Below are 27445 nucleotides of genomic sequence, written 5' to 3' on the forward strand. Positions count from 1 at the left end.
TGAGGTTCTTGAGCTAAAGAATAAGTGTTTACTCATCAAATGGTTGTTTAAACTACTTACGGAGGATGGTGTGTGGCAACAATTACTACACAATAAGTACCTTAAGAATAAAACGCTAGCTCAGGTCGAAGTTAAACCTACGGATTCTCACTTTTGGAAAGGTCTTATGCGGGTAAAACAAGATTTTTTTGCTAGAGGTTCTTTCAAAGTGGGCAACGGTTCAACGATGCGGTTTTGGGAGGATATTTGGCTTGGTAGTATGCCCCTGGTACAACAGTACCCATCTCTGTACCATATTGTTCAACATAAGAATGTGTTGGTTTCGACCGTCTTTGCTCAGATTCCTCTTAATATATGTTTTAGGAGGGGTTTGAATGATCACAAATGGAATGAATGGTTACATCTATGCCAACGCCTAATTACGGTTAATTTATCACAGGAATCGGATAGATTCATATGGAGACTAACCGATTCTGGTCTTTTTACGGTTAAATCTATGTATCTTGATTTGATGAATGGACATACTAGATTTCTTCGTAAATATCTTTGGAAGATTAAAGTCCTTTGAAAATTAAAATTTTTATTTGGTTCTTGCATAATAAAGTCTTGTTAACTAAAGATAATTTGGCAAAACGGAATTGGAATGGTTGTCAACATTGTTGTTTCTGTGATTCCAGTGAAACCGTTGAGCATCTGTTTCTTGCTTGTCCTTTTACAAAGATTGTATGGCGTATGATTTATTTTGCATATAATATTCCAGCCCCTTCAAATATTACTAACATGTTTGGCAAATGGTTAAATGGTGTGAGAAAGCATGATAAGGCTAGGATAAGAATTGGTATCTCAGCTTTGTGCTGGTCCATTTGGACATGTCGAAATGATATGGTCTTTAACAAGCAGAAGTCTACCAATTTTTTGCAGGTTATTCGTCGAGCTGCGCACTGGATTCTACTATGGGCTCTCTTACTCCCGGAGGATCAGCGGGAGGATATGGTTACTGGATGCAACCGGCTACTGACGGTTGCTCAGGACTTCTTTTTCCAGGCTACTGGATGGCGTCATATTAGTAGAATATCAAATGGATAGCTTCTATATGCGCCTGATGTTTGTGTGGTTGATTCATGTATCGACCTTAGTTGATCCATGATTGTAAACTTTGGCTACATTATACTTGCACTTTTTAATAAAGTAAAAGCCGTGTGCATCATTTGATGCAGAGGCTGGGGCGATGCTCCCATTTCGAAAAAAAACCTTGGTCCCGCTGCTATTGGAGATTTGCCTTCTAATCCGGTATGGAGGGAGTAATATGTGGTGTCATGTATTGTATTATTTATTATGTTGTATACTCATCTTACCTTGAGGTGTGTGATGTTATGCTAACATAGCTAGTTATCACATCACTCTCTTTCTTCATTTATTAGCAAATCATGTCACCAAAATGCCCTAAAATGTGTGATGTTACTAGCTATGTTTCTCCCACTATGAGCAGTCTTATCACAAGTGAGAAATTCCGCCGTTCGAAATTTAAATTTCATTTCTTTTCAGTTGCGCTGCAATTTCCTTACTGAAATAGTGGGAACTTTCTGAATCAACCAGCCCCAGAACTTCCCTCTTCCCTCTTCCGAATCTGCCCCATCAGCCGAAAAGTATTAGTGGCCTCAGTCCCGGCCACAGCAGCTTGCCATCTTGTAAGATGGCCCACTGTGCCGGCCATAGCAGCTTGCAAGATGGCTCACATCATCTCCCCCTACTCTGTCTCTTGCGATGGAGCCTCTTCGGTTCTTCCAAAGGATCAAAACCCATTGCGTCCACAAGACAAAACTCCCCTTCAGGCCAGCATCAACCGTGCTGCATTGCCCACTCCAGTGCTCCGGTGGCTAGCTCGGGGAGGAGGCAGCCCAGGTCAAGGCGTCGTGGTTGTGCTACTTGAAAGATTGGTGCACTAGCCAATTAAATCAAAAGTTCGAATTGATGAAAGAGACTAGGCAGTGTATTTATATCAACACTTTTCCTCACATCTAGGCTATTTTAGTCCTTACCGTGCGTTCGGTGCGGACCGCTGAATCTTTTTTTCTTTTGTTCTTAAAACTGCGTGAGCAGGGTCTTGAACTTGAAACCTCTTGGCTCTGATACCATGAAAGATTGTTGCACTAGCCAATTGAACCAAAAGTTCGAACTGATGAAAAGAGACTAGGTAGTGTATTTATATTCAACACTACTGTATTACCGGCTGCGGCGTAGGCGTTGCCAGTGCAGCCATCTACGTTGGTGATGGCAACGTTTGGTCCCTCAGCAGCGCGAGTTCGCCCGGCGGGAATTAGTTCAGCGTCGGCGATGTCCTCGGTAAAGATAAAGCGCTCGTAAAGTAACTACCCACACTTTCCTCGGTACTGTACTTTCCAGCTCATGCAGCCAATGCACGTTCTCTGCCCATCTATACGAGCTCTCCGCCTCCGACCACCGACTCCAGGGACGTCATCCTCGTCCCCAAGTGACCTGATGATTCTGGCCGTGATCTTGGCAGTTGCTCTGGCCTACTTCTTTTGGCTGGTGGCGATGATGAATGTAATCTCGTGGGCGACGTTCGAGGCCGTCCCCAAGCTCTACTTCTACCTGCTCCGCACCTTCGACGGCGGCGGCACCTATTTCATGTTCGGCTGTCTCCCCGCATTCCTGATCCGGGTCCTGTGTTTCCTTTTCTGCTTCGTGTTCGGTGGTTTTCTCCCAGGTTTCTTGATCCTAGCCGTGGGTTTCATGTTTCGCTTCGCAAGCGGCATCGCTGGCTTCGTTTTCGGTGGTATTTTCGCGCGTCTCTTAGCCTTCGTCATCTGTTATCTTCTCGGACTGCTGATGGCTACGCACTGCTCCAGCTCGCGGGAGTGTGCATGCGAGCTTCTTCCGGAAACGGGCGTTTGTGAATAATGATAAATCGCCCTATTTAGGAGAACAAGATCAAACCCTAGGCAGATCTGACAACTCCTTACCAAGTTCTAACCATAATCGAACAACCGGGGTGAGGGATTCCTTAGAGTCATCGTCGGAGGTGAATAACTATTGCACGAGGAAGAAGATGAAGCTGAGATGCAGCTGCCATCGCCGACCGGAGATCTGTGTGCCGCTTACCTGCTTGCCGACGGGAGGTTGAGCTCGAAATTTTGGGGAGAGTGGCCGAGGGGGTAGAAATTGAGGAGGGGCGCGGCGGGAAGTGACAAAATCTTCCCGTCCCCTTTTTGCTTTTCTCCGCTGCACCCTGCAACTCGCGCCATCTCCCTCCTCGCTCCCTCTCGTGCTGCCAAAGATTCCATTTTCCATGCGAGATGTGGGTTTTCACTGGAAACGACCGTTTTGGCTGTTCCTCCCGGTTCAGGCCCAACGGTGCTTTAAGAACCGTGTTGTGCAACAACGTGGGTGAGCTCAGCCAATCAAACGGGCTGTTTTTCGTGCCACCCATGCGAGTCAAGGAAAGCCCACGCTACCAAACGCGTCCAAGATGTATGCCACAACATTCTCCCTGCCTGGCTTGTAAAAAATATTGTACCACAAGTCGAGTAACATTGTTAGAACCTTCCTATGTTGGTGAATTACCTTCCTTGCAAATATTGTCATCAATGGTCTACAGCCATCAGGACTGCCAAGAAATTCTTTTTCAAAAATTGGATATCCTTCCTGAGATAATATGGCACCAATTCACTCATGGGGCGAACCTATTCTCACCACGAAAGGCCTACCAAAATCAGGTATTTGTAGGATTGGAGTTGTCACTAGGCTATGTTGCAATCTGCCAAAAGTTGTGTTAGCTGATTCAGACCAATGGAAAACTAGATGCTTGTCAGAAGTTCAATCATATGGGCCGGCTGATTTGGCCAAAATATTTCATGAACTTGCGGTAGTAGCCGCTAAGCCTAAAAATCCCTTACTTTCTTTATGGTGCTTGGTAGGAGTATTGTCCACGGTCGAAATGGTGCAATGTTCTTTGGGTCTGTAGCTATGCTTCCACTCAGTATCACTCGGGAGTATTGTCCAGGGTCAAACTGCTGCAATGTTCTTTCTAAAATTTAACTTTGATTAAGCCTAGAAACGCAGGGTAATTGTAAATGGCACTACTAGGAAAAGACCTATAGATGGAAATATCACTACCGGCGCACCAGCAAACCCATGCGCCGGTGGCAAATAGTGCCGGCGCACAAGCAAGATAAATGCGCCGACGATAAATTTCTAAGTGAACCAGACCAAGTCAAAAAATTTGAGCCCCTTACTGCCGGCGCACCACCATGTTGATGCGCCGGTGGTAAGACCCCTGATTTTCCCTCTCCACCCCCCACCCTCCCGTGGACCGCCTTTTTAGTTTTGAAAAAAATAAAAGAAAATGATAGAAAATTTAAAAAATAAAATCCTTTGAACTGCCCATGTATTATGTGATCTAGTTTTCATGAAAATTTGAAAAAATGAATTTCGATATATTATGCAAAATGACGTCATCTTTCGGTAAAACGGGATTTCTGGTTGCACACGACCTCCGATGAAAAACTTGGTGCGTCGGCGCACCACCCTACTTGATTTCGATATATTATGCAAAACTACGGTCGTTTGGACAAAAAATGGATTCTTTAATTGGAAAACAGAAACATGACTTTTTTGAGATTTAAGATTTGGGTGAAAAAAAAGAAAAAATACCCCCGGCGCACCACCCTACTTGGTGCGCCGGCGGTAACATCTCCTATATATAATGCAAACCGTCGACCTCCTCCTCACTTTCCTCACTTTCCCCTCTTCCTTCTGTTTTCCTCCTCCGACGGACTCCACCAACTGCTGCACCATCGACCTCATCCACCTCGTCCACATGGCCTCCTCCTACAACTACGGTTACGACCGCCTCCTCCGGCCTCCTCCAACAGCCTCAACCTTCTCTCCGGTGTCGTCCACCTCCTCCGGCCTCCTCCGCATGCATGGCCTTCTCCGGCCTCCTCCACCGGCCTCAACCTCCTCCGGCCTCCTACGCATGGCCACCACCTCCTCCACCTCCTACACCGGCGCAGCAACAAGAACGACAACCACGGCCTACTAGACTGGTGCAAAAACGACACCACAACTGCAGCTCACGAGATCGAGATCTAGATCTAGATTTTTTTTTCTGGTATAACTTACCGCCGGCGAACTAGGCAGGTGCGCCGGGGATAAATCGAGTTACTGCCGGCGAACCAGCTGGTGCGCCGGCAATAACCGATTTTGGTGCGCCGGCAATAAGCCTTTTCCTAGTAGTGCAGATAGAGTATAAGGTAGAACAAACCAAAGTGATATTAGAAAAATAAGTGTTCGATTCAGACTAGTCACAATGGGAAGTATCATACACTAGTATCATGCACATGATACTAGTTTATGATACAACCTCCACAATGCATAGTATCATAAGATAGTATCATAGTATTATCATATTAAATGGTTCGTGGAATCTCAATGCAAATTTGTGTACATGATGTGTTTGCCATTAAGTTTTCTAGTTTTGCGTGCTATGATACGGTAATACTACGTACCACTCTCATCTCTCACCTCACTAATTGGTGCGTCACGTTAGATTTTTACCAACATGGCATGCATGATACTACTTAAGATATTCCCATTGTGGCTAGTCTAAAACCAAAGAGCAAATAAAACTACGCATAAATCCTCCCGTGCCTGCTATCACTAAGTAGAACCAACTAATCCTTGAGGCTGGTGCCAATGCATCACCCCACTCTCACCCGCCACGTCAGCTTTTTCCCTCACTCTCACCCCACTCTCACCCTACGGTGCCAGTGCACAGGCTATAGTGCCAGCTCTCACTTCTCTCTCCTCCACATCACCATTTCTTTTTCAGATTAAGTTTATTTCACCACTTCTCTCGCCCGCATCTCGCCCGCCAATCGCCTCTCTCTCGCCCGCCTCTCGCTACCCTCTCGCCCCCAGCGCTCTCGCCCCGCCTCTCGCCCGCTCCCGCCCGCCTCTCGCCCCCCTATCGCCCCCAACGCGGGCGGCAGCCGGGCGGTAGCGGGCGCCCGCGCCACCGCCCCGCGCTGGCCTCTCGCCCCACTCCCGCCCGCCTCTCGCCCCGACGCCGCCGCTACCGCCCTCACTCACGCCTGCGTTGGCACCAGCCTGATAACACCACGCACAAGCCCCTAGGCGTCACACTGTCACAGCCAGTCATTGTGAAGGCCCGGTTGACGATGGCGTCTCGAATGTCGCGGCAAAACTTAACTCCTGCCTCGGTACTTTCAAGCGCACGCAGCCAATGCAGGTTCGCCGCCAGCCGCGAGAAGCGGCGAGCATGCAGACTGCGACGGAGGCCTGGAGCACCGGTATATAAGAACCCACCAGCCCGACGCTCAATGTGCCACTTTCCACAGCTCGTTCTCTGCCCATCTATACGACTTCCCTAGCTCAGGCCACTGACTCCAGGGACTCCATCCTCACCTCCCACCTCCGGCCACTCCAGGGACAGCATCCGCTTCACCAAGTGACACGATGATCTCGGCGGTGATGGCGGTGTGCAAGCCGCTGGTGATGATGAAGGCGCCGGGCGCCGAGATCTTCATCTCTCGGGCGGTGTTCGAGGCCTTCCCCAAGCTCTACTTCTACCTGCTTCGCACTTTCGGCGGCGGCGTCGCTGGTCTCATCTTCGGCCGTCTCCCCGGTATCTTGATCCCCCTCCTGTGTTCTCTTTGCCGCTTCGCTGTCGGCTGTCCTGGTTTCCTGTGCTATAATGTTCTCCTCGGGTTCCTCGTCCCCATCGTGGTTTTCATGTTTCAATTCGGTTGCGGCGTCGTTGGCTTCGTGTTCAGTCGTATTATCCTACGTCTCTTGGCCTTCGTCGTGTGTTATCTTCTCGGACTGTTGATGGCTAGGCACTGCTCCAGCTCGCCAGAGTGTATGTGCGAGCTTCTACCGGCTACTGGAATCGTGGAATATGTATCTTCCGTTCCCAATTTCGATATCTGTCATTTCTGGTGTATGGTCAAATGTGCCATGGGTATGTAATGTGCGTGTATGTTCAAATCATGTGCCGTTGGAGTGTGTGATGTGCCATGGAGCACTAATTAAGTTGATATCGTTCGTGCAAGTATGGTGTCGCTGGTAGTATTACCTGTGCTAGCTTATGTATGTCATGTCGCCCTGTATTTTCCCTGTGCTTTAACTAAGATTGAGATGTTTGAGAGCAGAGATAACATATTTTTATTAATATACTTTTGAAGCAAAAATAACATGTTTCGCAGCGTCCGACTGTACACATGTTATTTGCGCCTGTGACAATTCTGTACGGTGACATTTTGATTTGTTTTTTTCACTCGTCGCCAACAACGGAACATAACCTGGTATACCCTGTTTTCACCCCCGGAAAATAAAGCTGGGTGGTAAAGATAAAAACAACAAACATTTCAGAACTTTGGGGACGTCACTGGCATAGCCACTAAGATTGCACAGATCTTCGTTGTTTCGATTTGTTGTGGTGACCTAGACCTCGATGGCACTTCCAAGTATCGTGTCTCTGGTTTTATCGGTGCTTATGTATGTCGCCCTGTATTTTTCTCTAGCTTTGGCTACTCGATGAACATGTATGCCTATTGTAAGTGCTTAACTAAGAATGAGATGTTTCCCGGCGTCAACTGTACGAGTGCCACTAGTTAAGCCGTTGTTCCAGGACACACGTTATTTGCGCATGTAGCATTTCTGTGCGAGGGCATCTTGATTATTTCACTCGTAGCCAACATCAGACCATAAACTATTTTACCCTTATTTTCAATCCCATAAAATAAAGCTGAGTGGTAAATGTAAAACAACCAAATACTTTACAACTTTGGGGACGTTAACTACCTAGTCACTAACATTGCAAAGAGCTTCGTCTCAACTCCGATTCGCTGAGGTCACCTAGACCTTGATATCATCCTGGTGGAGTTCCCTACCGTTAGTATCGAGTTCTCCCTCAAGTACCTTGGCCTCTCACTGGTGCCTTAGCAACTGGAATGAGAGCAGCAATGAGGTCCAAGAATATCGATCCAAAATGCATTAGATGCGGTAACATTGAAGATGATTTCCATCTCTTCTTTGACTGTAAGTTTGCTCAAGCTGTCTGGTTTGCTTCTCCTCTTGGGCTTAGAGTTGAAGGATTACATCACTTAGAAAGCACCCATATTCAGGACATTATCCAATATATACTCACTTCTAGCAATAACAAAGATGCTTTACAAATCATCCTGTGCATACTCTGGTGTATTTGGAAGGCCCGCAATGACCTGCTATTCAATAGAAACAAATGCAGTCCATTACAGGTGTTGTTCAAGGCCAAGGCTCTTCAAACCGAAAAAGAATCAACCTCCAATAAAATAGCCCAACTTCCAAAAAGTGAAGAAAAAGGAAAAACAAAGGCAAATCAACCAGAACAGGGCTTGGACACAAATGAAGGAAACCCTAATATTTACACGGATGCATCCTGAAAATGTAGCGCCACCCCTCCAAAGACAAATTATCTACCCAAAGAGAAAGCTGGGATTGGTATCTATGTTGATTGGAGAAAAAGTGAGCATAAGGTTATATATGTTCAAGCGGCCTCCTCTGCAAGCTCAGTATTACAAGCAGAAGCTCAGGCTTTGGAATTAGCGGCTCAAATTGGCAAAACTCTTAATGCATAGGAACCAAACTTTCTAACTGACAACTTAATTATGGCTCAAGCATTACAGGGAAAAGATCCAACAAACCACCCTGGACACTGGATCATAAGGCCAAACCTTCATCAGTTCACTTATCACACACAAGGTATCAAGGCGAGAGTCTACAAGATCAAAAGAGACGTCAACAACCTCACAAACTAGCTCAAGAAGCAGTTAAAATTCAGAATTTAGGAGCATGTACTTATACTTGTACTAAACATCTTTCGTATCAATGTCCTGTTATAGCTGCTATAAGCAAACTAAATGTGCAACCTTGCATATTAATCTCTGTAACTTGTTTATGATCTTAATGGAATTTTCTTTTAATTGCCAAAAAAAAACCTTGGCCTCTCACTATTGCTCGGGAGGCTTCGCAGGGTGGACCTTCAGCCATACATTGACATGCTCCAACCGTTCGTTCTTAGTAGACTAAAATTTCCTATCATATTAGAATATATTTTACCATTATAATCAACTAGCACGTGGCCCTCGCAAATCCCACTCTTGCTCGGCAGGCTTCGCAAGGTGGACCTTCAGCCATACATTGACATGCTCCCTTCGTTTAGTAGATTAAAAAATCATATTAGGATACATTTTAGTTTTACAATCAGCTAGCATGGTGGCCCTCGTAAATGCGAGGGCATTATTTTTATTGCTCCGTCCGTTCCAATGAATAAGGCCTATTTTCCACATTACCCAGTATTGAAACTGGATGGAAATAAATTCAAACTTCATTGGTATCGACACTGACTAGGAAATCGATTCAAATTCCATTGATTTCACATTTCCTATTACTACCCCCTTTGCAATAAATAAGGCTTTTTTTCAATAGTCAAGCTAAATAAAGTTTGACTAAACTTTTAGAGAAAACTGTCAACAACTGTAATATTACGTAGATATCATATGAAAATATATCCCACTAATTGTATTGTATTTCTCTAATAGATCAGTAAGATCAAGTCATCTATTCGGGGAAATGTTTTAGGTGATAATCCCTCGATTCCATATTAAGTACGCGAGGACCAAGTAAACCACAAAACCGCTGCCTAAGTAGTACTCCTGCCAATCGATCCGTGCATTAATTTAATTTTGTTTAAATTTAAATTAAAGCTCTGACGATTATTATAGATCAGAGGGAGTACTAATTTTAGTTGTCGGTGACTGTGTGTTGCATATCATGCCCTGAATATTTGCTCTAGTCTAATTAACTTAACTGTTTTCACTATAATTGGGCTAGTCTAAATACTGCTCCAATAGTCGGTCAGACCGCCATGTCCAATACTCGGTCAATACATGCGTATGTCGTTGATTCAGCTGGCCGATAGGAGCACAAAGAATGCATAACCCATCATTGTCAATTTAATAGACATGGGATATACGACATGTAAGAAAAGTTAAATTGCATCCAGGAGCACTTATCATGCAGAGCAACAATATATGCTGATGAGCTCAATATGCTATTCTAAATACTAACAATGTCTGGCACGGCGCATGCTGCGCCTGGGCTGTGACTAGTGGATGAAAATTGTTGTTTTTAATCTGGAGCATGAAAATGATATAGCAAGGTCTCTGAAATGCCATGGATATGTCATCTAGTTTATTGTAAACAGTGTAATAAAAGAAACAGAGTTCTAGTGTTACGTAGAATAGAAAGCACGCTAACATACACAAGTATGCTATGTTTCCATGAGAAATATGTGAACAGTTCATCCAGATTAAATGAAACGGTACATCGGAAAGAAAATAGTTGTTAAAGAAGGCACGGTGAGGAAAATGGTAGCACACGAATTTAGGAAATATTATGTCGACTATAGTATGATTGATTGAAGAACTTTGTGCACTATCCAATAAATAACATGCCTTGTACGATGTAATCACAATTGACTGGCATAAAGAAACATATTCTATCGTAGGACAGGATAATTTCATGAAATGCTTTGTTAAGCTGAGTTACATTAGATGGTCGAGTACTCGAATTCAATGCTTGGCATATTGTAGTTTGATGAACAAACTGAACAATAACATACAGACTCATGTTTTTTTATTAAATGACTTAGGATTTTTCATGCAAGCTTTCAATACACAAAACCCCTACATATATTCACACTCACCCTTTTTCATTTCAATTCTTGCGGTCAATTCACTCGAGACCTATGACACCTTGAGTGCGACAGAAACGCCGCATATAAACACTTTCCTAAGCCCCTCGTTAGGATATGATATAAAAATCGAAAAAATACTTTCACGAAATATGCTCTAATGAACCTGTGTATTTGCAGGCATCACATAACAACATGAAGTGGTGTGTTAGCTCACCATAGCTGTATCAGAGCCTACCTACATAGAGCTGCTTGCGATCACCTTGGTCACCGCGGCAATCTGGGACATGAACCTCCTCATGGGTAGCTCCGGCAAGCACATAGGAACAGCGACACACTCGTCGCCGTTGCTATCCTTACAGCTCATATAAATACTCGACAGCGTCGCAATGACACCCCCAGCCCCCGGCGTCCCGCCGCCAGCGCGCTCCGCCCAGCTGCCTAATTCCAGCGAGGTATTCCCGCAGCGGCTCATGTCGGACACCGCGAACCCCCCGTCAAACAGGTTCGCCCCGGCGTACTCGTTCCTGGCCAGGAGGTCCAGCACCTCCCTCAAACGCTCGTCGGTGAGCTTCAGCTTGGCCTCGCGCACCAGCTCGACCGCGCGCACGAGTGAGCCGCGGCAGAGCTCGCCGGCGCTGGCCTCGGCCGTTGTGCCCATGACGGCATTGCCGTAGAACCCTGGCGGGAGCCGGGGCTCACGCTTCCAGCTTCCCCGCGCGTTCTTGGCGAGCGTCACTCGCACCCGCTTGTCGGGCGCGTACTCTAGGGCCGCCACCCTGCATCGCCACACGGCCGCCGTGATGAGCTCGAACACGGTTGAGGATCTCGCGAGGCGCCCTGGTAATCCTCTCCGCAGTGCGGCTATCTCAGTTGGGCCGAAGAGGAAGGACTTTGTCACCAGTTCGTCGGTTATTGGTGGCGGCATTGAGGTCAGCGTCCGCAGCATCGTCGGACTGGCCTCGTTCTCTGGGAGCATGGCGGCGGGTATAGAGGATGCAAGAAGGTGTCTCTCCCACAGGGGAAAGACGGCGGGCACTGGTTGGCCTCGTGCTAGGTCAAGTATGCATCGAAGGATCTGGACCATGCCGAAGCCATCGGCGACGCTGTGGCACGTGGTCATCGCCACAACCAGGCCTCCGCATCTGAGCTGCGTCATCTACATACATAGAACAACAATGTTAGTCGGCCCAAACTTCCCAACAACATGACACATTCAAGCCATAACTCGAACGGACGCAGGTCGCACAAACCTGCAAGTAGAGCAACGGCTTGCCGATGCCAGTCGTGACGTCGCCCACATCGCAAATGAGCTCGTCGACGCATGGGAATGGTGGCACCAGCGGCGTCCCGAGATCCTCCAGCCGCACGTCAGCACGCGCCTCCACGAACACCGCGCCTTCCGCCGTGCAGTCCACCACTAGCTTCCTCCTGCCTGGGAGCTCCCGCAGGCGGCCGGCCACGGGGTAGTAGTAGACCAGCGCCTCCGCGAGGGCGGCCTTGAGGGAGCTCGCGAGTTGCTTGGGCGCGCCTCCGGGGACACGGCACCCGAAGAACTCGATGAGAGTCATGTATGAACGTAGCCCTGGAGAACTGTCTATGTCAGACAGCGGCCTCACCTCGCGCGCCGTCGCCCGAGCAGGTACCACTAGCTCTGCATTCCCGCGGTGCGCCACGAAGGTCGCCATTGCACGTGGCTAAGAAGCTGCAGGCAGCTAAATGTGTATCAGTGTATGTGGAGGAAGCACTAGATCTAGCTGCCACTATATATAGTAGTGCATGCTAAGCCAGTTCGCCGACCTTCCATTACTGTTTTCCTCCGTGTTGAACAGGTAAGTTGTTTAGCCACAGCTTGTTGTTGATTTCTTTCAAAAAAAAATGCCATTTCATCTAGCTGCACAAAAGCTAGCTGCTGGCCGGTAGCTAGAGACGATAACTCGTATTACATAGAATATAACAAGTTGATCTTACTCGTATTCACCGGTTGCTAGATTTCTACTACGGAGTACCTTTATTTCAAAGTTTAAGGTTTATATTATTTTTAGAAAGTTAAATTACGTTAAATTTGATCAATTTTTCATTTATCATTTCCATCATAATATTATGTATACTGTACATGATTGTGCAGCTGCTGATCAACTCGTCGTGGTGCGTTATTTTGCCGGCAACCAACACAAGCTGCTTACAATTTTGAGGTGCAATAGTGGTTAAAGTTGACTCAGTCCCCTCGTGGTTGTTAATTTTATTTACAGGGCACACACCATGCAGTCAGGGAAACAATTTTTTCACTCTGCATGCCATCTGTTTCACTCTAAATGATTTGGACAAACACGTTCTGACAGATCGAGTATCCTGCCAGGTTTAAGCGTCCCTAGGAAACAATGGATTGTCACTATTTGTCAAGGACTTGGTACCGTTGCCAAGTCTCTCTTATACTCAGTCAACTATAGCTACTTATCCATTATGTATCTCCAGTTTAGGATGCTTAAACAAATGCCGGCCACTGGTATCTATGTAGCTAACACATACAAAATATGGCTCTAAACTAACAAGCAACTTGAGTAATGTGGTACCTAACTGCCTTTTTTTTAGGTGCATACGTATTTCATTAGATCAAAGACGAGTACATAGCACGTACACACAGACGCGGAATGGTCCAGAAGGACACGTAGGCCCGCACACTTTGCAGAAAAAGCCCCAAAACAGAAAAATTACAATGAAGTCGTCGGGGAACTCTGCACCAGATCCAATGCGCCGCCCGACTCCGGCGCCGCCGCGGCGAACACCAAGAGGAGGAGCGACAGAAGCCAACATGCCGGAGGTCGACGCAGCTCCATCGCCAAACAACGGCTTTGTGAACCTCAATAGTGGAGCACCAGAAGTGCTCACCTTGTCGTTGGGGATCATCGGTCGGGGCCTAGCCCCGAGCTCGTCATCGATCTCCGGATACGAGCCACCCCGTAGACCATGTCGAGGGACGGCATCGGATCCGCCAGCCGCGGACCACCAGCCTCGCACGGACCTCGCCACCTCCAAGACCAGCGCCAGCCCCACAAGGCCAGCGACGACAACTCATGTACATCTTCGATCTTCCCGACGGCGCTGGAGGATACGTCGGCGTGATGCGGACGAAGACGAAGAACAAACTCCCCCAGCGAGATCACCGCCAACACCTCGATGATCTCGCCCGGGAACCCTAGATCCGCCATCAAACCTTGACGGCGGAGACAAAACTCCGCGGCTCCTCAACGCCACACAATAGCGCCGTCGAGGCGATGGCCCGGAAGAACTTATTCGCGGCGGCGGCGTCGACACCGACCGAACACCGCCCGCAAACCCTATCCTACACCTATCTACACGTCGGCTGTGCTTTCTGTCATCATGATGAAACTATCAAACACCTATTCTTCCAGTGCAGTTTTGCGAAATCTATATGGTCAGTCATCCAAGTACCGTCTACCCTGTATCCCCCAACTAGTGTGGCAAATGTCTTTGGCAATTGGCTTCACGGTGTTGATTCAAGGTTTAAGTTGCTTCTTAGGGTGGGGGCGCTAGCAGTTATCTGGGCGCTATGGCTAAGAAGAAATGACAAGATTTTTAACGATAAAAACTGTTCTTTGTTGCAGGTCATCTACAGATGTACAGGTATTCTCCGTTCATGGTTACCTCTTCAGCGGGAGGAGAATCGAGACCTATTTACGGAGGTTTGTACACGGTTGGAGGCTACGGCGAGGGATACTTTTTCCCTACATGGGTGGCAGCATAGTCTACGGATTGCAGCTCCACCCTCTCCTTAGGCGCTCTACAGTTCATCGTTTCGAGATGTATTTCGCCTTTTTATGTTTTGTTCGTTCTGGAGACTTGAACAGCTGTGTGCATCCTGGTTATGCAGAGGCTGGATGTAATTGCTTTTCACAAAGTAATAAAGCATCCTTTATCGGAAAAAAAATCTACACGTCGGCTAGAGACCATCGAGGCTTCCTCCCCCACCCACCGCCGCCGAAGCAACGAGAGGAGGGGGAGAAAGCCCCTGTCTTCAGCGGCGGCAAACGGAAGGAAGCGTGGGGACGGAAGGAAGCATGTGTCTCCCCTTTTCGCCTCCCTTGTCGCCTTGGCGGACAGACGGGGGAGAAAAGATGGTTGATCCGCGTCAGCTGCTCTTGCTGGATGAGTTGGGACCTAACTGCTCCATCACACTATACTGACACGGTGACGTGTAAAGCTAGCTATTCGTTGTTGTTCATTGACACATCAATTATACTATTAGTGTATATCTATGTGCGTTGTGGAACATGAATTGCGAATATAATAGATTGACGCGACAACCAGATGAACCAGGAGGCTGTTTTATGGCTCTATCTTATTATGCAGCAAAAGCTAAGAGCATCCTCACAGGTGCCACCAAAATAGAGGCTGGCAAAAAGCATTGGATGGTACACAAGGGCCAACACGTGAGTGTCCGTCGGTTTGTCTAGCCGCTCTTTTCGATAAAGGGAATATATTACACCTGGCCTGTGCAACAACACAACACCCTAACTGCAATACGGATGCACACCGTTAAAAAAAAAACTAAGAAACAAAAGTCCCGCTATAGCATATCAGGCTTCAGCAGTTCATCGACTAAGCATCAGCAGTTCGTCTTTCTAAATCCTACCTTTTACATAACTTAAATTAGCTAATGTTACAACAATATTCTGATGAGTCGCACTGCTTACAGAATACTTAAATTAGCTAATGTTACAACAATACACAGTTCCGATGAGTCGCACTGCTCACAGGATACAGTTATAAAGTTCACTGAGATCACTAATGGAAATGTAAGCTCTACAACAGGAGTCAGCCAAGCAAACATCAACTTCACCACTTAAGGTCAAAACTGAAAGAATGCTAATTGTATTCTAGAGAACATACAGCAAACTTAGGAGCCTAGCGAGAGAGCACCAGTAGCAAAAAGAAGATTCCTCCGAGAAAACTGCAATTGAAAGAAAGCAGTTAGTTCTCTGCTTTCAGTGTACACGGTAACAACCATAAGTTAACTGATTGAAACAATGCATGGAAGGAGAAAAGATTCTCACCCGCAAGTTATACACAGGAGTTGATTTTGTCGGGAGAGCTTTTAGCAACCTCAGTCTGTTTGTAGAACCAGCTTTGCTGTTACAAGAAAATAAAGGATATTTAATAACTTGAGTAAAGAAGCTCGAGTAACATTTTTACACGAACAAGCTTTGCAAAAATAAAGGATATTTTACAGCTGGAATCAACTAACTTACGTGTCATCCACCTTCAGGGCCTTTGTGCTGGAAGCGACATCCCAGAGTTTAACAGTGCAATCCGCTGATCCAGAAGCAAGCAATGCTCCTTCGCAGCTATAACAAAGAAAACATGCTTTAAATAAGATGATTTTTCGTATAGAATATTAGCATACAATTACTGATCATACTTATATAAAACAAAAGCCATACACAGCTATAAAGAATAGCACAGCATGACTTATCACTGGAAGAAAAGAATGTACATTTTGAAGCAGAAAATAAATGCATATTCAATCTAACCCATTGGAAGTTTAAATCTACTAGAAAACAAAGCATAAGATACGGAAGACATATTTACAGAATTTCTTTAAACAATGGATCCATAAGAAATCCACTGTGATCAGCCAATAAGTGCCTTGCTGTCAAGTGCATAAGCCTAGACCATAGATGCATATTCAAGATAAAATAACCACATGACTAAGCACATGAGTTCAAGTTCCACAGCACGGTCATCTGAATACAGCATCACGCAATCATCCGTTAAGTGCTCTCGGAAAGGATGGCCGAGATGGTTAATAAACTTATTGCTTGTTAATAGATAAATCTAACCCAGTGTGAATTGAAGAAACTGCTTTTCCAAGACTAGGCCTGATGCCCTGATCAGAAAACTGATTATAGGCAGCAGCCGAAAAAGCCAGTTTGTCAAGCCCAACCACAAACTCCTACTCTTCACACATATTCAGTATATCTGCTATTGTTTGACTACCATCAGCAACAAGAACGCATGCAATAATACTAAGCAAGCAAAACATGTACTATAATATGATTACCTGAAAGCAAGTGACCACACGCAAGAGTTGTGACCAGCTAGTGGTGAAACACAGCGACCAGTAGAAAGATCCCACATCATGATGGTTCCATCTTCGTCTCCAGAGGCCATGTATCGCCCATCAGGAGACATTGCCAATGACAAGACCATACTCCTATGACCAATGAACATCCGTATACATTCACCTGTTTGAACATCCCATAGCCTTACAGTTTTGTCGCTGGAGCCCGTGGCAATGTAGTTACAGTTGACATGCCATTGCACACACTGTCAGACAAGTAATTTGCAGAACCAAGCATCAGTACACATTGAAAGCATAAGCATGTAGGTCAACCGCCTGTAGGCAAACTATCAATTTTCAAATCAGAGCCAGAAGCCAACTTACATCAACATCGGCAAGATGTCCAGCCATGATTCTCAAAGGTTGGATTTTATCCATGGACCAGATTCGAGCAGTCCTATCATGCGAGGCACTGGCAAAGTAATGACCGACTGGACTAAACTGCCACAGAAACATCAAAGAAATGTCAGCAAATATTACAATGCATAACAATGTCATGATGTTCAACAGAAAAGAATTAGAAAACTAAGCAGCATTGATATCTAGACCGGTCATAAGCTGTTGAAAAGAACGTCAAGCCCAATGGACCTATTCCAGGTCCCATCATCAGAAGTATTCAAAATGAATAGCAAACTAGCAATATTTCTCACAAGCATTTGCAGTTTTGCACTCCTCGCACCAAGATCAAGACAAACAATAGTCGGCTATGGACAATGATTGTAATAACGGAGACATCCATTCTAGCTCCAGAATATTCATTTTTATATCACATTCACACGGGAAATTAGGACGCTGTTAGAACTTCAGAAGACTATTACTAATGTATGCATCCTTTCAGGCAATCAGAGAGTAAATATTGATGGCCAGCAGAAACTCAGGGGCCAATTCATGATATGATCAACCACATTTTAGGCTTAAAACAGTTATAAAGAGATTGACTCAATAAAAAACTGCAGGTGGAAATGCATAAAGTGGTTGTGACAGTATCAGATGCCTGAGCACTCAGTACACTAGCCTCCACAGATCATGTAATTCTGTCTGAGTATCATTTAAATAAAAGCCACTGAACAGTTGACTAACTAATCAAATGTTTTGACATGAACTAGGCAGTCAAGACATCTCATGAAGAAAGAACATCTCAAATGTTTTCACAGCAATGATACAGAGAAAGGGCTTGTTCACATACTTGGACATCCCAAACTGGGTAATTGTGTCCTTTGTAACAAACAAGATTGGCATTCAGCTTTGTACTCCACAGTCGAACTGTAACAAATATTTAAAAAATAGATGAAATGGTAATTCCAAATTATAAATAGACAAGGAAATGAGTTACAAAATAAGCCGAATTTAAATGATGTTTTACTTGTTGAATCTGAAGATGATGACAGGAGAAAATCCCCAAATGGACTAAAGGCAGCAGAATAAACTGGCCCAGAATGACCCTGGAATAATGTATAAGGTCTCTTCCCCTCAGATGTTGATGACAAGTGCTCGCCCTGTGAAGATCCATTCTCTCCTTGTGAACTAGCTGAGAGTCCAAAGTTTCCCAATCAGTAAACAGCATCAACATATGACTGAAAAAGCTTCTGTGTTAGAAGAATTAATTCTAAAGATTATCCTGAGGTTATGGAGAGGTTCCAGTCTAATACTGCAAGACCGGTAGTCCGTTAGAATATTCTATCATGTCCAGCAAGAAGGCCGAGAAGACATGCATTGTCCTATAGATGCATCAGTGCAGTTCTAGGTCCTAACTTAAAACTGACTGAAATAAACTAGAATACTTAGAACAAAAAGCTCTCATGACCAAAATCAGATATACAATTACAGAAGTACTTCATCATAACACAGTGGAAAAATATCAAAATTATGTAGTGTAGAACGACTAACATGTTTTGGCAGGTTGACCAATCTTTGCCATATCCCAAACCTAGTGAACAAGGGAATTTTACCAGTTAATAACAGTGATCACATGAAAAGAAAAATATCACGAAAAGGGACTAACCTTTACTGATGAGTCTGAGAACCCACCAACAACCAATGATCCATCGTTTGAGATAGATGAGCAGTTTAATCTGTGGTTCCACGGGATAATGATCAAAACAAAGTATGCACACTGAAACAGTTTGTAATAAGTTGCAGGCACAATTACCCGTTATGTGTATTAAGGAATGTATAGAAGCTAACAGATGGCAATGCCAAGTTATTCAATTGTGCACGATTCCGCAAGTCCTCAAGAATTGATTGCTCAACTTCAACAGGCCTGAAACAAAGAAGTAATATTTCTCAAGGTTCGTACAACTCAAGTTTGACACTTGACAGATAAAAAAGTAGACACATGAGTATGTTCTGTGGAAAGTGGAAAGTGCAATATTTGGTCCTCCTGAACCTTTAAGGAAACTATTCCAAGTGACTACCATAAAACCCCTCAGCTTTTATTTCAGGTTCCTATAAGGGATCCGGATTACCAGCACAAAAGCATGACAGTTACATGCAGGGTCTGGAGTATAGACCCAAATTCAGTTAGAGGAACTGTGTTCTCTTTTAAAAAGCAACAGCTGAGAAATTATTTAGATTTTTAAAAAAAAAACTGTAGGCCAAACTGAGCTTCTCAAAAGAAAATAACAAAGAGAATAAAATTGTACGTTGCTGGAAGGGTTAGCTCTGGTTTCACACGAGGTGCCGCAGATACCATGCTTGCTTCGGATTTGTTGTTTTTCCCTGTTGCACCAACAACCTTATCCTTTTTTAGCTTTTTATTAAGAGGACCACCCTGCTTTCCACCTTCTGAAGATTTTTTCTGTACCAAAAGCAAAAAAGAAATAATGAAAAATTGATTGTGGCTAACAAACAAGGGCACATGCATAGTGGAACCAAGCAATGGACAGTAGCATTCCTGTTCTCAAGATAACAACAGAAGAGAGAAGAACAGCAACATGCTGCTAACAGCAAGACACAATAAAGAAAAGGAATGTTCATGTTTCGATGCAGAGAAGGTAGCAGATATAATGTAACAAGGCACCCATACTATGAGAGTTCCTTGCCTTGTTATTATCTTCCGCATCTGCATCCTTGCTTTCTGCTTCAGTTTTATCAGAATCTGAGAGTGCTTTCTCCATACGCTCCTCGACTGAATCTTCAAGCAACTGCATACACAAATTTTAATTTTAAGAACAGTACATTGCCCAAGGATAATGAAGAATATATGGAAAACTGGAAAATTGCACTTGTGGGAGAGGTGTGGTCCTGAAGTGGCAAAAACAGTAGTGCTACTAGAGCCAGTTCTCCTCTTTGATCTGCCTTTTTTAACTGTTTTGGTACAACAGATAATAGAAAACAAACAGATTGATCACTGATGTGCTTGAGTAACATACCCCCCAATGCACTTCCTTCTGATTTATCTGTTTTGCCAAGTCCTTACTGGTCCCAACCAGAGCAACAACATCCGCATCATCAGAGATCAATGAAGGTTGCCCAGCAGATACTGACAATTTAGCACAGAGAAAAGTGGCAGAGAAGATTTGAGAAGTGAGAATAAGTAAAATTGGATGATATATTCTCTCAATAGACTGGGGAACTATGTACCTTCAAAAATTATCCTTTCATTGATTATTCCAAGCATCACAAGAGCTTGTGTTTTCTGGAGATACTGGAGAAGTAATTCATATGAATACTGCAATGAAACACAGGGTAGAAGTTTTAAGTTGAGTATTGACTTTATTTTTTTAGCAAAAACATAATCACAGCAATGGAAAAGTGAGATCATGATGTATGCATCATCTAGTATAGTTTGCAACGTGAACTAATAATCAATGCTTGAAATGCACTTTGCTGGTAACATCCATGAAAAAATGATCTATATATGGTTTGTGTCTCATATTTGACACTAGGATACAATATATGTATTAGTCTATCATCACGCTGTATCATGTACTCTTATTTTCCAACAGTTGCGCATCAAGATTCAGCAAAAAAAGAAGTAAAAAACAGACCTAAATTGTGTCTGTTTATCTTGGTCTAAACAACACATACGAAATAAGTGGGGGGAAATGATACATGAGGATAGAGCATCTGAAGTTCTAAAACTATTGTCACAACAACTAATGTGGATACAGTGGAACGTTTATCTCTGCGCATTGATTTAGATGATAAAGGAGAGCGAACCATCGTAGCTGCAAGTTGCAACAGATAGCAGAATGCAAATGTAGAAGAACATGGTGCGGTACTACCTCACATAATTTAATTCTGAATTTATTCTCCCTTAAAGATCTAGCCAGATCCATTTCCTGCAAATTTTAGTACACGTGACAATAAGTGCATGTTCTGTAAATCCTGAGAAGATAAAATTCAAATAAAGAAATGCAAATCTTCATTCAGACTTGAATGGGTGTAGGAGAGCTAAATTTTGACCTCCAAATGCAAAGGAGAGAGAATTCCTTCCAGCTTCTGGAGATCCCTTGAATGCATTAGTTCATGATCTTCCCGAAATCTATGGAAAAATGACCGAGCTGCAGGATTCATCATTATTATATCAATGACATAATTTCCCAAAATAAACTAAGAGGAAACATAAAATGCAGATGTAGTATATCCAATTATGTATTATCCAACTACCCATTCATTCCTTGCCAGTAAAAAAAATTACCTTCTTGTGTATGTCCCTCTGCAACTAGATCCATGAAGCAATGGATAAACACTGGATAAAGGACGCGTAGTAATTCGTGCTACAAAAAAAAAAATCATGACTGAGAGGCATGAAGCATATAGCTGAATACAATAACAGAAAAGGCCGTTTCATTATGTATGTACATCAGATTATAGCAAGTAGCCTGTCCACCGCAAGCAAATATCCTTTTTCTGGTGAATACAATCATGTAACAAGCACAGGATTATGTATATGAATAGTTTTTTTTTTTTTTTTGCTTTCTAGGAGGTCCTCAGTGGGAATGCATGACATAAAACAGAAAGAAGATCATTTTGTAAAAGCTACATCTGAAGCTAGTAGGCAGACATTCAGCCATGATCCTAGAAGCTTTGTGCACCAAGTACGCATGATCATTTCTAACAAGAGAAGCATGATGATATCAAACTACTAGCATACTAAATTAATGAACAGTGTGGATATATAAGCTCCATGCCTCAAACTATCCGTGAATGCTGCAATGTGAAGTGCAGCCAAATGTGCTAGAGCTGTAAACATGAAGCACAATCCAGCTTGAGGTAACACACCTTGTATTGGTCCAGAGAATTGTATGCCCAAGTTCTTAGCTTGTTGTAACCATCATAGTATCTTGCTGGATCATTATCCGACCTGTCAATTGGGGAACACTTGCAGTTACTACATGGCAGTAAATTGTCAGATTAGCATGGAATACAGAGCTTTTTTGACACGATACTCTAGTTTAGCCCCATCAACTATCAATTCAAGGATGCTTTAGCCCCCACCCAAATCTTATTGAAGGTCATCCGCTGCCCGAGCGAAGTATCAATTTCTCACACTCGACTGGCTAAGCAAATTCTGAACTGGGGGAACTTAACCCTAGCAGAACCTCGGAGAATCCTAGCCGTAGACGAGCACCAATTGGGCACCATTTATACTGGCGAACTGCACCAAATCAGCAGCTACTAGCTTCCTCGCTCCGGAACTCGGGATCAAGGCCGCTATGGCGGCCACCGGACATGGCAGCGGGGTACTGACCTGGAAAGCGAGACGTCGGAGAGGGAGGTGGTGGAGAGGCGGTTGCGCTCCTCCTGCAGCGCGAGCTCGGTGAGGCGGAAGCCCTTGCGGTGCAGGTACTGCTGCACCTTCTTCTCCATCTCCTCGTCCTCCATAGCTCGGCAGCTGCTCGGCGGGGCGGGGCGCGCGCGTGCGCCGGTGACGAGTCGAGATGGGGAGCTGCGGGCGAGGCGCAGTAAACTTTTTTTTTTTTTTTGGAAACCTAGGTTTTGCGGGATGAGGTGGGGGTGCTTGGGCTGGGCCTGGGCCTGGGCTTTCTCCTCTCGCGTACCCGGATCAAATCCCTGATCATGAAGTTGAGACTCCACTCGACCTCCCGCGACCCTAGCCTAGCGCCCTCTCCCCCACCACCTCGCGCCCCTCTCCTTATCGCCGTTGGAGAGCGCTGGCGGGCGAAACCCGGCCAGCGTCAACGGGAGGGGGGGCTCTCCCCCCCCCCCCATGCTCGGTGGCGACGGCATAGGATGTCAGCGTCGAGCGGCGGCGTCGTGCTAGTGTGGGGCGCGACAGTGTGCACCGACGGCGGATCTACAGGTGTTGGGTGACGACGTGGTGGGCCTCGAGGCGCTTCTGCTAGCGCTCGGGTCAACGGGGTTGTGGCTCCTACATCTGGTTCATCCTAGATCATTGGGTGGATTCCGGCGTCTCCTGCCTCGGTGGCAGGGTGCCCCCAGGCCTCGGTGTACTTTCGTCTCGGCGATAATGGACGTGGGAAGGTCCTCTTGCTGTCCGGCATGATGACGGGCGGCGGTGTGTCTGCTTGCGGCATGTCGGCCTCTAGTCGTGAGTGGCATGGCTGCGAGGGAAGTTGCCTCTTTCTCAGCCATCAGCATGCAGCGGGGTGTCGATAGGGCTAGCGAGCGCCATGGTTTCGTAGTGGTGGCCATGGTGGCGATGTGCTTCCCACCAGGGGGCCGTCGTGGCTGGGTATCGAGCCCCTTTGTCGTGCCATCGGGGGCGGAGGATGCTGCTTCCTTCTATACCGGTGTGCCTTATGGTTCTGCAGATGGCGGCCATGGGTGGAGTCCCCCATACGATGCGAGGTGAGCCATCGAAGTTTTGGTGGTGGCTTTCTCCTGCCGGTTGCTGGACTACGGTGTCGGGTCCTTGTCGGAGCTCTTTGGCACATTGAGGGTGCTCCATGCCTGAGTACTCGATGGGTGCATCTCTGCTTTGCGATGCCCTTCAACTCCAGCTGTTGACACACAGGTGGTGCAGCGTTGTCTCGGCCACGCGCGACCTTTCGGCCACACCCTTGACGCAGATGGTGTCGATGCGCAGTGTGGTCTCGTATGTGCGATGCCCTTCGATTACGTCGATGGTGTAGTGTCGTTGTTGGGTCTCGGTGGACCAAAGCCATTTGATTGCTCTGGCAAGGCCTCGAGCTGGGATGTCCCTCTCGCGTGTCCTCGGGGCTCTTCCTTGTGATCGATGTGCTTGGTCTCTATGAGTTCTTCTCATCGTCCAACCGTCCCTCCGGTTTGGGGGTGGCCACTTTTTCTTCTCGTTCCTATGTTGTGTTGGTGTTTTCTTTTCTTTTTCTTCTTCAGCCTTGTAACCCCCATGTATTCTGGTTCATTTGAACCCATCTTGTAGAGGCTGAAAAGCTTCATATGCAACTTGGCTGAATATTTGTTCAGGTTGGCTTATGCCCGCCGTAGTCACAGTCAAAACAAAAATCATGATCATCGAGTCGGCCGATAAGCCGTTGAAGTCAAACGCTTCACGTCAAGAAAATGGGCAAAGCTGAGCGGTGGACATCGCACAAATAAGCTAGTGACGTGCGGCTCGCGAGGAAGAGTTGAGCGAGCGACAATAAAAGGAGGTGGCCAGCGACGTGCTGAGGTGGCGCGCTGTCTGGGCAGACGCTGCACAGTCGCGTCTCGTGACCGCTTGCTTCTCCCGCGGACCCGCCTCGCAGCGAACTAGCTCGATGTGTCATCTCAGCGGCGCGCCAGTACTAGCGATGAGGCATCACTTCGGCGGTCTACGCCACGTTAATGGTGATGCCTCGCATGCCGAGTGTCCACCACACACCTCTGCCAACGAGAAATAAATGTCGTTGCCAAGTGTGGCGCGCCCCTCGGCTTCCTCTGCCGTATAAAGAGGGCTGCTCTTTGCGCTGCCTCATCTCCTCCGCACAAACCCTAGCCGTCGCGTAACCTCTACCATAGCGCCACCCCCACCTCCTCTCTCTCAACCCCCGCGAGGGAGTCCATGGATGGTCCAGGTGGACAGCGAGGCGGTCGAGGCCGCAGGCACGGTCGGGGCCGCCGTGTTGGAGCAGCATCACCCCGCCGCTCGCCGTCGTTGTCATCCTCGCAGGAGTCGAGGTGTTTCGAGTTCATCCTCTGCATCGATGAGAACCCCCTCGGCATCAAGCTGCTGCCGGACAAGTTCGCCGAGTTTGTTGACGGCACCGAGCCGGCCGAGTTGCAGTTGCGGGAGGTCAGATGCGGCTTTTGCCAGTGGCATGTCGAGGTCTTGTTCGACGGGTAGGGAAAGATGTACATGCACACCGGGTGGGACAAGTTCGCACGTGCCCATAACCTCGAGGTCGGCTGCCTGCTCACCTTCCTTTACAAAGGCGATGGCGAGATGATCATCAAGGTGTTCGACAAGATATCATGCCGTAGGTACTACCACACCGACGAGTCCGAAGAGCACACCGACAACTAATATTCTCAGAGTGCTCTTTCTTTGCAGCGAATATGGTGATCGATCAATTGAAGCCACTAGTGTAGGTTTCTAAATGTTCTTCTGCAGATGCGGAGAAAACCAGGCACAACAGCCGCTAGCTAATTTTCCAGTTTGGGTGATTAAGTGTCCGAGAGAGTTATTTATTCGCAGCAAAAACACGAAATCCGCGAGACCAACACTAGTTAGGTTTCCTCATTTTGCAATGTTTCAACCATGTTTCAAACTATGTAGTAGTTTTGTGTAATGTTTCCATCTATGTTTAAATGAAAAAGGGAAAAATAGGTAAAATTAGTATGCGTCAAGCCGTTGGGGGCACCCCTAGGCGCAAACGGGTGCGCGGTCAAAATGACTATTTTCGTGTCCGCAAGCTGATGCAAACGGACCCGCGTGGCCACTTTGGACGTATGATTTGCGTCGGCTTGTTAACGATTGATACGTCCATTTTGCATCACTATTTTATATCATAATTTGCTGTTATTCATTGATATATTTCATATTTAGAGGTGATACTTATGTTATTTCATCTATTTTGCATGTTTCATGATTATTGGAGGATCGCGCACCGGAGTCAGGATTCTGCTGGAAAAAAGCGCCGTCAGAATGCAATATTTCGGAAGATCAACAATTGACGGAAATTATATGAAAAATCCTATTTTTCCAGAAGACGAAGGGAGCCAAAAGGAAGAGCCAAGGAGGGCCGCCATGGGCCCCCCTCATAGGCCGGCGCGGGCCCTGCCCTGGCCGCGCCGCCATGTGAGGAGGGGGCCCACAGCCCCCTCTGGCCTCCTCTCCTTCGCGTACATCTTCGTCCTGAAAACCTAAGCTCTAGGGGATAGTCGCGAAGAGTCACAGCCGCCTTTGCGGGGCGGAAAACACCAGAGAGAAAAGAGCTCTCCGGCAGGCTGAAATCTGCCGGGGAAATTTGTAATGTCCCAGGTTTAGAGACGATCGAGGGGTAGATTTTAGAAAGGGATGTGCATTGCATCGAAAATTACGGGGAAATTTCGCGCTTTTAAAACAAAACTGCATCGAAGGGGGACAGGTTTCTCTCTCGACATCTTACAGGGTTAGGGTTTCAAGAGTGCGACAAACTTGTTCCTACTTAACTAGATTAGGGTTTTGAGAAGAGGGAAGAGAGATTACATTGCAATCTTAAGTTGCATGATTGAATTCAAAATTAAGTTGCATGATTGAATTCAACCCAAATTTGAATTTGAATTTCAAATTCAAACAACAAATTGATATCACATAATTCAAACTTGAGATAATTCAATAAATAATTAAAAGCAATCAAGAATATAAATAATATAACACTTAGACAAAGCTCATTAAGGAAAACTTGAGCTTTATTGATAATCACACATAATACAATGTCATTTACAATATCCAGAATAGTAATATGAATTATTACATCACATTACACAAATTGGAAAAAAATAGAAAAGAAAATAAAAAGAAAGGTACAAGGATAGATTCTATCCTAAATACTACAAGATCATCTTCACTTGATCTTGGACTTGATGATCTTCTGGATCATCTTGATCAATTGCTTGAAACCTGCACACATACAAAACCAACACAACATTATGCCAAGTGGCAATGCCACTTGGCAGGTTAGCAAAGAAATGAAATAGAGAGGATATGAACAAAGATCAGCCGAGCTGATCCTCTCCAAGTCCAAGTGCACAAAGATCGGGCTACACACACACACACTGCTCACAAGGCTGTGTGCATGCAAAAGACACACATACAAAGTGAGGAGTCACCCAAACATGCCCAAAGGTCTTGTCGACCGCAGAAGCAAGGGCCGGGCATATAAAACCTTTTCACACAAGAACCCTAGATCATTCATCGACAAGGCAGCAGGGTATGCCATCGAAACCAAGCACGGCTCAAGAACACCAAGAATGGTGAACAGCTAGAGAGCTGTTTCATCTATTCCCAAATTACCAGAAAATAAACCAAGCATATCAAGCTTGCAAGGAGGAGCAGGGCAAGCCAAGAACTCAACCAGCAGCTGAACCTCTACATCAACAACCATTTCTAGGAGCTGGAGTGAGGTATACCAAGGAATCATGAGCAAGCATCT

At 45.7% G+C, this 27445-nt stretch overlaps 3 protein-coding genes across 3 annotated transcripts; 1 reads left to right on the forward strand and 2 right to left on the reverse strand.

The window, feature by feature from the left end:
* Nucleotides 1-11018: 11018 nt before the first annotated feature.
* LOC127346976 (acyl transferase 1-like) lies at nt 11019-12468 on the reverse strand. Its single transcript, XM_051373210.1, has 2 exons — nt 12034-12468; nt 11019-11939 (listed from the first exon to the last, which is right to left on the reverse strand). Exons 1-2 carry the CDS (start codon nt 12466-12468, stop codon nt 11019-11021), a joined length of 1356 nt encoding a protein of 451 aa, XP_051229170.1.
* Nucleotides 12469-15420: 2952 nt separating this feature from the next.
* Nucleotides 15421-22829, reverse strand: LOC127293212 (transcription initiation factor TFIID subunit 5). Its single transcript, XM_051322781.2, has 19 exons — nt 22618-22829; nt 22149-22230; nt 21565-21643; nt 21330-21427; nt 21149-21205; nt 20505-20592; nt 20294-20403; nt 19964-20065; nt 19565-19719; nt 19072-19182; nt 18925-18994; nt 18810-18849; nt 18286-18450; nt 18109-18185; nt 17247-17363; nt 16863-17128; nt 16051-16146; nt 15856-15931; nt 15421-15752 (listed from the first exon to the last, which is right to left on the reverse strand). Exons 1-19 carry the CDS (start codon nt 22749-22751, stop codon nt 15699-15701), a joined length of 1977 nt encoding a protein of 658 aa, XP_051178741.1. The 5' UTR covers nt 22752-22829; the 3' UTR covers nt 15421-15698.
* Nucleotides 22830-24873: 2044 nt separating this feature from the next.
* On the forward strand, nt 24874-25335 carry LOC127346977 (B3 domain-containing protein Os03g0212300-like). Its single transcript, XM_051373211.1, has 2 exons — nt 24874-25104; nt 25156-25335. Exons 1-2 carry the CDS (start codon nt 24874-24876, stop codon nt 25333-25335), a joined length of 411 nt encoding a protein of 136 aa, XP_051229171.1.
* Nucleotides 25336-27445: the final 2110 nt, after the last annotated feature.

This window comes from Lolium perenne, chromosome 4 (genome assembly GCF_019359855.2).
Source record: "Lolium perenne isolate Kyuss_39 chromosome 4, Kyuss_2.0, whole genome shotgun sequence".
In the NCBI taxonomy this organism is placed as follows: domain Eukaryota; kingdom Viridiplantae; phylum Streptophyta; class Magnoliopsida; order Poales; family Poaceae; genus Lolium; species Lolium perenne.